This window comes from Ostrinia furnacalis, unplaced genomic scaffold (genome assembly GCF_004193835.3).
Source record: "Ostrinia furnacalis isolate ACB-3 unplaced genomic scaffold, ASM419383v2 OfSCF3265, whole genome shotgun sequence".
NCBI classification, from domain to species: Eukaryota; Metazoa; Arthropoda; class Insecta; order Lepidoptera; family Crambidae; genus Ostrinia; species Ostrinia furnacalis.
Window position 1 is genome coordinate 123,884 of NW_021133504.1, and position 15,226 is coordinate 139,109.

The following is a 15,226-nucleotide window of genomic DNA, read 5'->3' on the forward strand; positions in this document are numbered from 1 at the left end:
ACACTATTTAGTGAATTATTAAGGGTTCAATTAAAATGAAACTTTTACAAAAACTTTAACAAACAGTCCAGAAAGTTGATTAGAAACGAACTTGGGACTGTATCCACGAATTAGGAGCCAGCTCAGAAGTTTGTACGCGTGATCGGATTAAGAAAACTTATCAATTGGATTGCGGTTCTATTGTAGGTCTTAGATATCTATCGTAGAGTTTTCTCGGTTTGATTCTCATGACCGCAATTTTAAACTAGAAAAGTTTATCTATCACTTTAGTACCTACTTCAGCGTACGGATTAATTTATAGTTAGAAGGCAAGCAAACGATTTTGCAACGAATGTAACGTACCTACCATTTGAATTGTTTATGTACAGGAAACGTATCTTATGAGAATTTGAACTGCAATCGTATAAATGATCTACAAGTGGTAATTGGAACGTAAAGAAATAAAGAAGATGAACTATCGTTTATTTAAGCTTCAACCACATCAACGCGCTCAGAAAGCCATCGCTGTCGCGATCATTGTCCAATGACAGGTCGCGCGACCCATGACAAAGCGTGATCTGTCATTGGCCTATGATTTCGCCATGATCGCGCCGGCGATGGCGATTTGCACGCGTTGGTGTGGTTAAAGCATAACAAGTCAATTTCGTAAATCATTATCATGCGAATTTTAATTGAATTCTCCAAATGTTTCCCAGTTTAATACTCAGAATGGTGTATATTAACTCGTATCAAATCAATTTTCTCTTTTTTTTTCGCGAGAGTAAATGAAATTACTTACCAAAATTAACTTTTACAAATGTATAGCCCAGAAACTTGGGAGCCTATTAGTTAATTAAACGGAATCCAACTCAGGAATTGGTACACTTTATTGGAATCGACTGTATTGGATTAAGAAAAGGTATTTATTATACAATACGGGTGTTATTAATAGTGGCTCTTAAGTTTGCGATGGCGATCACTTGGTGTCCATAGCCCAATGACAGGACGCGCGACCAATAACAGAACGCGCGTCCTGTCATTGGTCTATGCACACGCAGTGATTGCCATCGCCAACGCGATCTGCACGCGTTGGTTTGGCTGAAACTGTATACAGGGTGTTAGTGTATAGATGATATCAATTTTCTGACTTCACCATACCATTTACATGCTTATGTTAACATGGGCTAGTGTCGGCTTATAAACCCATTTACCTAACACCCTGTAGAGACCGCCTGACCTGGTGGTTCGCGTAACTTGCAATCCTAGTTGTGGTTGCGGGATCGACTCCCGAAGGTGCACGTTATTGTGATGAAAACGGTTTATGGTCATGGTCGTTTCTGTTACATATTGTTAATTTATATGCATCCAACAAGCTAGGGTAGGTTAGTCCCGAGGGAAAGCTAAACTGACTTGCAACCCGCATCAAAATTAGTTAGATGNATTAAAGGTTAACTTCAATGACTTCGTAAAGTTCCACAAAGGGATGTAAGATGTAACTTAACAATAACTTTTGATTTTAACCACTCAATAACTTGTGATTTTATTTCAATAGGACTAAATGAAAAGACACTTAAAATAAATCAAGTGAAATTCACACAAGTTTTCTAAATAGTTACCTACCTTAATCAAAAACTTTAAACAAATAATGCCCGTTTTCACCATCAATCCCTAATTTTTAAGTGACCCCTATCAGGAATTTCACTTAAAAAGTAGGGATTGATGATGAAAACGGGCATAAGGCGTTATGTAGAGTCGATAGAATCATGCCACACATTTGTAGCGAGATAGCACCAACCACAACTCCAAAAATATATTTCCGTTGTGACGTCACAAAAAGCTGACGTCAAACAACAACAAACTCCAGAAGCGCCAAAACACGGAATCTATAACTTGCCTACGAGACAAAGCGAGCACAACGCAACCAGAAGCCCTCGCTAGTTTTTGAGAGGCTCTTCGTTTGTGAGACAGCCCGAGGGCTTTCCTAAGTTACCCGACTTGTGAGAGGGTGTAGTTTAGGGAGTGCTTCAAAGCCGATTATATATTATACAATGTATAGTACACAGGATAGATAGTAAGTTGGGTTGTAGACTTTGGATTTGTTATAATATCGACAGAAGCCAAATTTCAAACTTAAAGTAAGTAAAAGTTGGAATGAGGGCAGATTTTTCAATCGCCGGATGACTTTTAACTGAAGAATAAGTTTGTCACATTAAGGGTGAGTTGCACCATCTTATTTTAACTTTGACAAACGTCAAAAATCTGTCAAACTCCATACAAAAAACACCGGTTATCGTTAAAGTTACGGTCAAAGTTAGGTGGTGCAACTCAGCCTAACAGTTTTAGGCTTGGTTGCACCATCTTACTTTAACTTTGACAAACGTCAAAAATCTGTCAAACTCCATACAAAAAGCACCGGTTATCGTCATAGTTACTGACAAAGTAAGATGGTGCAACCCACCCTGAGTATGGGAAACGGGGACAATTATTATGCCTTTGGTTCAAAATGATTAAAATCTATGCGGCTTAAGAGTATTGGTGGTGTGACGTCACCTATCATTACTTAAAATCGCATCACAAGATTTATTCCTATTTGGATGATTGTTTAACAAAATGGTCTTTAATTACAGACCAATAAGGATTTTTTCAGAACAGATTTCTTCTTTTTAACAGAACAAATACGTTCAAAATAATATAATCTACTACCAAGAAATCTTTTCCGCAATATGATATTATTGAGACCAGAAAACCGAGTGTTTGCTTTTATTACGAAAAAGTAATGTTCACATAATTGCTTCAGATTCCGAGAAAAGCTAAACGTGATAAATGGTCTACACTACTTATTCACTCCGTGAGATTTCCCGGAAAGTCCAATAGGCATCGTAGATTAAACAATCTTAATACGTTAGTGAAAGAGCTCTAGTGTACGGGCATCGTCTAAATATAACATTAGAGAAGTATAGTTACTGGCATTCTGCAAAAGAATAATGTTTAAGTAGAGTCGTTATTTTTCTCTTTTTATCCTTCTGGTGCATGTATTACAAAAAAATATAATAAAATAACAAAAACTGTTTCAAGTAGCACAGCATAATAATTTTAAATAGGTATGCAAAGCGCATGGATTTTATTATTTGCTTTATTTCTTTTTTTTGTTATTGTAATTAATTATGGTTTCACGTTTTGGGCACTTTCCCCCAAGGGAGCGATTTGAATGAATGTTTTTATTTATAAAGCTTGTACCTACATATATTTATTTTATTTTTAACCCTTAAGTAACATCCTTATTTTTGGTTACACTTTGAACACCCTGGGGCAAAAAATACCCCATACGGAAATTGAAAAATGTTAAGTAAATATTTAAAATAAATTAAATTTGTGATTTACAGTGTATTAATGGACTCACTGAATTATACGATTGCTTTAAAAGAACGTCAATCTAGCCTAAAGAAACACCTTAAATCAATCATAACAAAAAACAAATAAATTGTCATTGGCAACTAATAGTCTCCACAATGGTCTTCTAGAAAAATCTTGGAAAGTTATTGTGGGAACCAAAAATTTACATTAATCGGGCATTGAATAGATTTTTTATGCATATTTTAAACACAAAATGAAATAAAACGAAAATTTCTGGCTTTATTATAAAGCAAAATAAAAAAACTTATTTTCTTATAAAATTATGATAAAATATTTAAAAATATCTTTTATTTATTTTATTCGTAAAATTTTTTTTCAAAACACATCAGACACGCTGAATTACTACGTAATTATCACTTTTGAGCCCTATTTCTGTGTCGAATTTATGAACGCTCTGTTCTGAGGGGATGTCTTCAAAGTTCGAAAAGTATCATGTAAATAGGCTCTAATTATCTCTCTGCGTTCTAGAGACAATGTGCTACTTAATCGTCATATAAATATTTATTGTTTAAATGTTGTAAAAACCTATTAATAACATTTTAGGTGATGATAAATTAAAGTATGCGTAACTAACACCCTGGGGTAAATTTCTGCCCCACCTACCTCTACAAGCCAAACGGATGATTTTTTCACATCCCGCATCTACGAGCTCAAAGCGCACACTCTGGATTGAGAATACACAAAACGACATTGCACTAGCTACGCTAGAAAAAAAGATATGTCAATTTTTATGCGCCTGGGGTAAAAAATTACCCCACGGTGTTACTTAAGGGTTAATTAAAGTATAATTACTAATAATCTAATTTATAAGCTTGTTTCAGTATAACAATCAGTTTTTCTTTTTCTCTCTCCACCTATAACAAATAGGCGATAGTAGTTATGTATTCTGTGATAGTAGATCCAATAGACCTAATAGGTAGATACATGGTTACTTGATACTAATTTATTTGGCACCCTGCTGCTTCTAACAAAATAATTACACGCGTGAGAAGTGTTATCACGTTCTCAGATTTCTAGGGCTGTCAGTAAATCAAACATTGGAAATGTTTTTTCTTGGAACTACAATCGATAATTGGAATACAATTAAGCAGCATCTATAAATGTTTGAGTTTGTAATAGAATAGGTGAGTCTATAAAGTGGCGGTTTTCGTAAGAATTAAAAAGAGGATTTAAATTGACTTAATTCAGGTTTGCGACATCATAACTGAACTCAACAACATATTGATTAACACAAGTTACCCAGGTGCAACATAATACAAAAAAATAATATTTCTTCTCGGAAGCAGCATCCTTAACCCAAGAAAGATGAAACGAGAATGTATCAAAGTCATTTCTTCAGGGTTTCGCTTCGTTCTCATGTTGACAGCCCTGCATGACTAACCAAGACGGAGTTAATTAGTACGCTTCCATAGAGGCTGTTTAAATTAAACATCTCCGAAGGTATTTACGCAAGAACACAGTTTGTACGCGATTATTCCATTACGAGAGTCGGCAGTGACTTGTGGTGTGATTTTTGGATCACGTGGTTAATTTCAGGGCTGTCAAGCGCTACTATGATTTCTAATTTCGTTAAATATTTCAAATAAGACCTAAAATTAAAGACTCGAATGAATTCCAAAGACAAGTTTGATGTTGGTTCTATCCACTCATAATATTGTAACATAGACATGATTATTCATCAAAAGTGATACCAGTTTTGGTATCACACAATAAACCATAATTATACTTTAACACAATAATATAATTTGATGACTAGATAACTATTATTTTATTTGCTTTGAATTCAATTTAACTACATAATAATAATATGTGAACAAGTCTACGCGTTACGGTTAGAAAAACATAACAGAAAACTTACTAATAACCAATCCAATCATTTCAGGTGTCTCTATCTCAATAAATAACTACTTCAAACACTATCAAATCTTAACGTATTCGCAAATAATGATATATTATGAATAATGCATGATTCATGTAAATAGATATGTTAACACATCGAGTGAGACCCCTAACACGTTAATGAATGTATGTATGAGGGGAATGTAACAAGCCTTATTTGATTACTAACGAGTGTGTGTCTATCAGAAAGAAATGATAATATATATTCGTACGTGTTTCTTTTATCATTTCGCGTGTTAGAATATTATTTATCTAACATAAAAATAAATGTCTAAATGTAGACCTGCAGACATTATTTTGACTTCATCAATAAAATTATCATTATCCATGCTCCACAAAATGGGCCTAACTACGGATGACAGCTGTCGAGCATGTGGAGAACATGCGGAGTCCATGAAACACCTACTCTGCGAATGTGACGCGCTAGCTAGAACTAGAATGGGTCTCCTGGGGTCGGCTTATCCGACGCCAGAAGAATATAGGTCCTTCTCACCCAAGCACTTGATCCACTATATGGATAGGATCTTTGTGGATGAGGGGGGATAAAGGTATAGGGAAGCACAAAAGATCCCAATGGGTCGACGTGCACTGCGCCCATGCGCGGCCCAAAAAATAAGATAAGATAAGATAAGATTATCCATGTTGATTCGCCGTCTAGACCTATTATGTTGTTGTTGTATTTTAAGACAGTCAGACTATTTTTTTATTGGAAACTAGCTGTGCCAGCGACTTCGTACGCGTGAAAACCCGTTTCGCAACATTTTTCATTATTGCTCTGCTCCTATTGATCGTAGCGTGATGTTGTATAGCCTATAGCCTTCCTCGATAAATGGGCTATCTAACACTGAATTTTTTTTTTAAATCGGACCAGTAGTTCCGGAGATTAGCGCGTTCAAGTAAGCAAACAAACAAACAAACTCTTCAGCTTTATAATATTAGTATAGATTTGTCTTTTATTACGACTTCATACGGTACTTAATCTCCACATTTGGTGGACCAACGATTTGGTGAAGATCGGGAAAAGCATCTAGATGTGGGCATCACAAGAATATTTTACATTATTAACAATTAGCAAACCCAACGAACTTCGTACCACCTATGTTCTTCAGAAATAATAATTATAGGACTCTAATGGTGAAATTACTTTTTCAAATCGGCCCAGTAGTTTCGGAGCCTATTCAATACAAACAAAGTCAAAGTCAACATTTATTTATTTGTATAAGCCTATTGAAATAGTACCTACTTAAAAATTGACAAATATTTTGCTCTTAAGGAGCCTCTACAATTCTACATGTCTTATAATCTTTTCACCCTACCAGCGAAAGCAAACAATAAAATCTTTCCTCTTTACAACTTTTTTTTGATTCTCAACGAGGAAGCTCTTGGCCTGTATCTCCACGGAGGATTTTAGTAGGATTAGTGTAGACTGAGGTAGATGATCTAATTCTAATGTTTAGTTAGCTTGATATGCCGTAGCTCTTTCAACTACACTCGGCATCAAATAAATCGCACCTCCCGCGACAAGCACTTATCAAACGTATGCATCCCCACTTCCCACCAACATTGGTACCATTTGAAAGCCTAAACTTCATTTCATTAAAGGAAAGGTTTTTACCTCAAAAATGTGTCTTAACAAGGATCCAGAGTCACTTCTTCAAAAAATAGGTAGTTACGCTATAGCCATTTTTTATGACTATAAAACTGTTAAGTTGGGATTTATCCCTATCCATCTGTTAAAGAGGACACGTGAGATCTTTATTTGGTTTTATAACCATAAAAATTGGTCTAATTGATCCCAGAATTGAGCCCAAAGTGAGGTCTATTTTCAAGTCACATTTATGGTATGTGATAAATCATTTATTTAGAAATGAAATGTATTTTTCTTTAAGGATATTTATAGGGCTTTCAAATAACACCAATTTTGTTGGGGTACCATGATTGTGTCAGAAGAAAATCTTTAAAGTTCGCGTCGCGGAAGGTGCGGTTTATTTGATGTTGAGTGTAGTATGTCAGACATAACATTTTACCTTCTTCTATTAGGACTACTCATGACGTGTACATAAGACGCCAAAGTGTTAAGCGTCGTATACCATCAAATATTTGGTTGTGTCCCGACAGACAATAAAGAGGCGTGTATGATGTCACAAATGGCGATGGGTGATGTAGCGATGTATGACTTCACGTGGACAAATAATAGGATGTTCGTTGCGTAATCTTTGGGAGCATATTTTATTCATAGATCGTAATACGTATTACGTAAACCACATTCAGAAAAATTGCCTACATCTATCAAACTCATAAGTATGAATGAAACTAAAGGAGGATTTATAGGTATTTGTCTGTCTGTTCTTTTCAGCACCAGCCCATAATATGTTATCCCGAAGTGGTGGTAGGGCAAGCTATATTTGGAACGTGTATAAGCGCCTTGAGAAGAGCCTAAGTACTGAATAAAATCTTTGACTCTAAAAATTGCGTGTATTTTTGAGGGTAATTTAGTATGGGAACGTCAGAAGCCATCACGATATGACACTAACTCTACTTTAAACGTTACCATACTAAGGTGGGGTAGTGGTGATGATGATGATGGTGCACTATCATACTTTGACTATAACAGACGTCAGTTCTGTCAAACTCCATACAAAAAACACCGGTTATCATTGTAGTTAAGTTAGCCTAACCATAATATGAAACTGATTCCGTCCTGAGGTGTCACAACACAACACATTCAGGCAAACAGAAAACCACCATGTATTCTGTTGACCACCAAAATGTAGGCGCCATTTGTCAAACCATTTACGTTAATGTACACAAAAATACAGTATTCATAAACCAGGCCTGAATATTACGGGAAGGATCGCCCAAATCTCGCACAGGACGTCACTCATGTTTTATTCATGTACGCAAATGAAGCTGTTATTATGGATAGTGGGAAATTCATATAACTTCCCAGCATTATTGAAGAGGGAAAACATGGGGACATTTTTAAATATTTTGTCAGCGAGATGATCCCAGTTATAACTTAATAAAGTGTTGATACATCTGGCTTGGGAAAGAGTTGGGTTTATGAATACGAGCAGTAGTAGGTACGTGGTTTGTATTTTTATGTTATCAGTGTGTTTACCATTGTTCAGAGCCCCTAGCGGCTACTTTCAAGAAATAAAATCTTCATAGATTTTTTTGAACTCCAACTCTTCCCGCGGGTGTCGTAAGAGGCGACTTAGGGACACTACACATCAAACAGAGAACGGGCAGCAGCGCTCTCTGAAAAACATCAATATTTTAAACTGCGATCTCCAACTCGCCTGCCAAGCGTGGGGATTATGGCAATACCCTCCACTATAGTGAAGGAGGCTCATAGTCCAGCAGTGGACTGTAAAGGGCTGTTTATGATGATGATGATGAGATTTTTTTGACGTACTCGCTAGCGAGCACACCTAACGTAAAGTCGTGGCGTGGTAAGCACACTCTTACCATAGGTTAAATTCTGCTTACTTTAGGGTTAGGTAATTGGTAAAATAGTTTAAAATAAAAATTCAATTAATTAAAAAACTAAATCTTTATTTTAGTATTTATAAATAATTTAGTGTACGTATTTAAACTACGAGTATTTACAGTATTTTAACTGTCAGCTTTCTAAAAGAGTTCTCTAAAACGAATTTCTAAAGCATTAATCAAAATTTTTACTTAATCAAGGAATTTTACTGTAAATTACAAGCTACGTCATAGTCAAAAACAACAAATTAATTTGCAACCTTCAGCACAATAGCTTCGTAACCTTCAACATGCAAATGGTCAGCGTGGATTTCTTCCCTGAAAAGAATAGAACATTAATTATTAGGTACTCATTAAAATAGGCCTTTCTAAACCGCCGGGTATTATTCCCCACTTAATGAAGCACTTGATGTCGTTCCCTGCGTGCCCAAACAACTGCACGCAGGAAGATTAATGAATGCAATGACAACGCCACTCTTGTAGCGGAGTTTTGCGCTGACACTGTATAGGTTTGTTGTCGATACGACAAGAAGAAGAAGAAACTGTCTGGTTAGCATGTAGGGCGTAGGCCAAATTGTCAATTTGTCTCTGGTAAATTGGAGGGAGTTGGATTTGTCCAGCAGTGGACGTCTTTCGGTTGAAACGAACGAAATTGGAGAGAGTCGTGCTCCTTCTTAGTTCTTAGTAGTGTGGGCAGGCCTCCCACTAGGTGGAACGACGAAGTAAAGGTCGCGGGAGGTGCCTGAATGCGAGTGGCGCAGGACCGGTCTTTGTGGAAATCCTTTGTCCAGCAGTGGACGTCATTCGGCTGAAACGAACGACCGAACGAACAAACAGAAGACAGTAGAGACTAAATTAAGACCAAATAATGAAGATTTTTTGAAAGATTTTGCATTAAAATTTATTCTATTCATTCATTCAACACAAAACCTTTAGATGTGGGGGAGTTTAACTCTTTAATGATCGTCCAAGGCTTTTGATGTCGCTTTTCATATTAGGATGATGATCAAGATTGAATGTTTTTCCTTACCCGGCCTTCTTTGGTGACAATATGCTACTCTCGACCACCTCCATGTGGCCGGTGACGTTTTCAAAGTACTCCAAGTTGATCGTGTGAGGGTTGTCTCTGAAGTTGATTATGATAACGTAGTTCTCACCCTTGTACCACCTGTAACAAATAAAAGAGTTAGAAGAAGTACCTTCGGCCTGATCGTCACTTACCATCAGGTGATTCCTCGTTGTGGATAAAAAAAAGAAAAAAGAAGAGTATTTAATTTTAAAAGCACTTGATACTTTTGAGTGTTATCGCATCGGCCGTGGGTTTAAGATACGAGTAAATAAACTTAAACCATTACTTCAGAGCTACAAAGTGTCTAAAAATACTTGATTCATAGATTATATTGTAATAATATTCGTTATCAATAAAAATCCAGGCTTGCTATTTGTCTTGACTGTTAAAGTTTATAATAATAATAATAAATAAATTGCAGTGGTGGACCAACACCAAACAGTAGAAATATATTATGTTCCTCAAAGATGTATATTTAGTTAATTCTTATAAAATTACACTCCATTAAAAACGTTGCAAGATTTGTTACTCTAAATAGACGTCAGGTTCAAAGATATTGTATTTTGTCTAAACAAAGGGATCTCAAATTGCCCCCGTTCATTAGCAATAACTGTAACAATTACAAGAAACAGCCGGGTTTTAATCTTTTCCTACCATTATCTTTCATTAACCTTTCTCTTTGAGAGATTGGCCACTGGTTTTCCTCGAAGAGCCTCGAAATTTCAAACAATCAAAATTAACCCTTTTTTTGAAAAAAAATATCATTGATTTTGAAGCTTATATTCTTTCACTGAAGTTCAAATTGGTGGCAGTTTTGCCATTACCAATAAAGAGCTTAAAAATATCTGCGCAATAAAATGTATTTTTTTCGAGAGTGGAAATTTTTCAGGTCAAGTTCAAGAGAATGATAGAATTATCTTCAAATATTATGATGCCACTGATACGAAGTAGCCTTGAACAATGATTGATAAAGGTTCATAATCTTTATCAAGATCAAAAGTTCTCCATAGAACTCTTGTCATGTCTAGATAACAATGTGCATTCGTCAAAACATTGGGTTTCTAGGCATCCAAAAAACATGATATCTCAGATTATACAAGATCAGTGTAATCTGTCTGACGCTGGGGAAATTTGCCATGAAAATGAAGGTAAAATTAGTTTAGTACATAAAAAGTTTTTTGAAGTTCTTTGAAATTGCATGTCTATCTGTGAAGTTAGATGGAAAACAGATCGTATATAGGTACCCGATCTCTCTTAATAATAAAAGTTACACCCTAGTTAAACCCTGGCTTAAGTTGTCATTTAGTATGAAAATGTCATTTTAATCCAGTGTTCATCCTAGGTGTAACTTTTTATTAATAAGGGTAAAGTTTGTTGAACTCGGTTAGATTTCATTTAGGTATGAACTATGACGGTGAAGGTTAACAATATTTACAAGGAAATTATACGTACCGTTTTCAGTTTTAATGATTTGCCGTGAGCACTTGACCATTTTTTTAAATATTTTGCGATCAACCACGTAAATATTATTTCAGTAACATTAGATAAAAACATATTCTTACCTCCTGAACGCAAAGACATCATTGTTGAACGCAACCGACTCATATCTGCCATGTCTGAACACAGCCTCTTTGCGAAGAGATGACAGATGTTTGTATATGGTCAGGTGAGATTTCTCTGCTTGCCTCTGTACTTCCACGTTTAGTGTTTCATAGCCTTCAGCAACAGGTAACCAGGTCTTTTGAGCAGTAGAGAATCCTAAAAAGTTGATCAATTGATATAATAATCTAAAACAAATTAATGAAAAAATTGAAAATTCCTCCCAAAACCGTTTAGGCTAGCTTTGGAATTGTACGCCAAATCCTATAAAACCTTCATTAATTTGTTTCTAGTAAATTAAAAGAAACTCATGATCCTAAGAAGTCTAAATGACCTGATGATGGTATGTGATCTATTTATAGGTATCCTTACTTTTATACCACACTATCTCTGTGAATAAATAATCTTTGAATCTTTACCAGCATTGACATCTGCGCTCCACTGGAAAGGCGTTCTTTCAGGATCTCTTGAAGCTGTCACGTAGTTGATGGGGTCAGTGTTACAGCCACTAGGGTCTACGGTATCTTCCCAGCTCACATACCCGTCAACCATGCCAAGCTCTTCACCCTATAACAAGTTATCAAAGCAGTAGAGGCTGTATTTGGCAAGAAAGTAAACGAGCATAATATCTTATTTTTAAAGTTTATTTACCATGTACGTAACAGCTATTCCAGGAAGCAAAAGTACAATCATGTTGATACCATCAACCACTTCTGGGCTGAATCTTGATGCTACTCTGTTGTTGTCATGGTTTCCAGCCTGTAATGTAATAAAATAAATAAGTAGGTATAAGGTAAATAGGGTGCATTAGTACCCTTTTCAATCATACTGGAAAGAATTTTGTAAAAGGATGTTTGCTTACCACCCAGTTAGCGTGTTGGTCAATAGGTTTGAAAGTCAAAAACTTGTCCAAAGCGTATTTGATTTCACCAGCAGTAGATTCACCATTGACGTCAGTTATGAGAACGAAATTGAAAGGCATTTGAGCACCATCACGTTCACCATCACCAAAGTACCTCATCGAAAGCTGAGGGCTGGAGTAGGCTTCGACCATCATGACTCGAGTCAAACCATCTTTCTGTTTGATCTCCTCAAATACTTCCCTCCAATCGTAAACCACACCGAAGGTTTCGTTTTGATCTTTAGTGTAAATGTGATCTAAATAATCGTAGTGATCAGGGTCTTCAGTTTGTCCTGTTTTTGGCTCATCAGGGTACACTCCACCGTGCTTTGCTTTGTCTGCTTCAAACAGATGAGCAACGGCGTCTACTCTGAATCCAGCAACACCTTTGTTTAGCCAAAATCGGATTATGTTCTTCATTTCTTCGAGGACATCAGGGTTACGGAAGTTAAAATCTGGTTGACCAATCACAAATTGGTGAAGATAGTATTTGCCGACTTCTTCTCTGTATTCCCAAGCACTTTTACGGAATACGCTAACCTGTTAAACATATTTTTCCCGTTTTAATTGATATTAAGTTTTTAGTCAATACTCTACTTTCTTTTGAAAAATAAGTAATGTAAGGATAACTTAAAAATAAACTTACCCAGTTGTTGGGAGGGTTAAGTTTTCCAGTTTCATCAACTACTCCGTCTTCCCACACAAAGTAATCGAAATACTTTTCATGACCTTTCAGGGCTTCTTCAAACCACATACTTTCATTGCTGCCGTGGTTTGGTACGAAATCTAAGATTACCTTGATATCTGGAAACACATTTTTTTATACAAAATTTATACATTTTTAATTATTTTAGTAGATACTTACGTAACGCATAAACATTGACAAAAATTAATATCTTACCCAGTTCATTTGCTTTTTCAATAAGCTTGTGGAAATCTTCCATGGTTCCGTACTCATCTTGAATTTCGTAAAAATCGGAAATGTCGTAACCAAAATCGTACATTGGCGATTTGAAAATAGGAGAAAGCCATGTTGCTCCGACTCCCAGCTCTTTCAAGTACTCCAAGCTTTCGGTAATACCTGAGGGTCAAAGCATAATGATGTAAACAAACTCTTTGATGCAATAGAGAAAACTAAGTAGGTAAGTACTCAAGGTGTATATATTCCTAGGTCCATAATTATATTTTTCAGGACAGCTACATTCCTTCACCTGCTTACAGATTCAGAAAAAGGTTGAATGCAAAACATGTAAAAGTAAAAAAAATCTATAACTTACCATTCAAGTCACCGATGCCATCGCCATCACTGTCCTTAAAAGATCTTGGATAGATCTGATAGAATATGGTGGTTTCCCACCATTCCTGCTCATGGGATTGAACCAGAAGGAATGCCAGTGGCAAAAGCAACAGGCTCTTTAATTTCAAACTGTAAATAAGCATTTTGAATTAATTAATATAACACAATGCACTTTCATTTGTCTGCTTATGGCAGCTAATATAAAATCCGTTTCACCAGCACAAAGCAATCTTCACATGAAGCAACTCTATATTAAATTCAATAAAACATCTTACCCCATGATGGCTACCACTAAAGATGATGGATACTTTCATTGCAGCCTTTATTATAGGGCAAAATATCTCGAGATTAGGATTAAGATAGGATGTTTGTGATAAATAATAGTCTGCTAACCAATTGCTTATCTTTATCTCGAAGCGCGTGTAGTTACAGTTGAGATGAATACAGTAGGTTCATGCACAATCACACAATGAGAACCTACTCACTACGTAGGCTAGATTGTGCTAAAGCCTGGTCCGTGAGCACGTAGAATTTTGTCCAATGACCCCAAGCTACCCATCCTTATCGCTCGCGCGTAATTATATTGCTATCGCGACTGTGCGACGGGCGCCCGCAGTGATTTTGCGAGCGCGACAGCAACATAATTACGCGCGAGCGATAAGGATGGGTAGCTTGGGGTCATTGGACAAAATTCTACGTGCTTACGGACCAGGCTTTAGTCATGTTTGATTTAACTTAAAAAGTTTATGTGGCAGTTGACATCTGTCATTCTATTTATCAGCTTTACTGTAATCCCTTTGTGTATTCGTTCCCAATTTAATAAGGGCTTAAATCTAAATAATACTTTCTTTCTTTCTTTCTTTTCAGCCAAATGACGTCCACTGCTGGACAAAGGCCTCCCCCAAATAATACTTATCTGAAAGAAAATTTTCAAAAGGGTACCTATAGAATTAAATAAGTGTACCTAGTTGAATAACTAAAACCTTTTGGCATAATTCTGCATACAATTTCAGCTCATTTATGAACATTATTCTGATTGGTAACTCGGAGTCAACCTACTGTACGTGATTTTACTGTAATGCCGCTGTCCAATGCAGTGGGTTTTTGAAAATTAAAGATGGTCCGATAGTGCCACTTATGACTGAGGCTGCAAAAACAAAGTACAGTTGCATAATATGGAAAAGTACGAATCAGGCGATTGGGCTGATACGATCTGAATTTTGATTTTGAAGTCTAAATCAGATCAGTCGGTCAGATTGGCAGTTACGAGTAAATGAAAAAGTGCACCAGTCATAATAGAAACTCATGTGATAAGTGACGTGAGGTCTAGACTAGACCTTTTTTCGATTTAAAGATAGTCAGAGGAGTGCAGACAGTTCGCATGATACGAACTAGCAGATCGCTTCGCTGGCTACTGCAGTTGATGTAAGTGTAGAACAACAGTCCTTTTTTATGCATTGTGTATTTTTAATTTATTTTTTAATTTGAAATTTGAAGCCACGATAGCCGAACGATAAAGGGGTCGGACTGGCCGACTCGTGATCCAGGGAACGCGGGTTCGGTCCCCGCCGCCGCT

General features: G+C 36.3%; 1 protein-coding gene across 1 annotated transcript; it reads right to left on the minus strand.

Annotated features, from left to right (window-relative positions):
• Nucleotides 1–8,829: 8,829 nt before the first annotated feature.
• Nucleotides 8,830–14,001, minus strand: LOC114357594 (maltase A1-like). Its single transcript, XM_028311298.1, has 10 exons — nucleotides 13,926–14,001; nucleotides 13,631–13,779; nucleotides 13,255–13,434; nucleotides 13,000–13,157; nucleotides 12,315–12,893; nucleotides 12,104–12,211; nucleotides 11,872–12,019; nucleotides 11,416–11,611; nucleotides 9,815–9,952; nucleotides 8,830–9,102 (listed from the first exon to the last, which is right to left on the minus strand). Exons 1-10 carry the CDS (start codon nucleotides 13,928–13,930, stop codon nucleotides 9,033–9,035), a joined length of 1,731 nt encoding a protein of 576 aa, XP_028167099.1. The 5' UTR covers nucleotides 13,931–14,001; the 3' UTR covers nucleotides 8,830–9,032.
• Nucleotides 14,002–15,226: the final 1,225 nt, after the last annotated feature.

Excerpts from the sequence above, each read along its gene's own strand:
- LOC114357594 (XM_028311298.1), bottom strand. Across the intron at positions 12,020-12,103 it reads GAATAGCTGTTACGTACATG|GGTGAAGAGCTTGGCATGGT; the intron begins GTAAATAAACTT and ends AACTTGTTATAG. Across the intron at positions 11,612-11,871 it reads GAGCGCAGATGTCAATGCTG|GATTCTCTACTGCTCAAAAG; the intron begins GTAAAGATTCAA and ends TCAACTTTTTAG.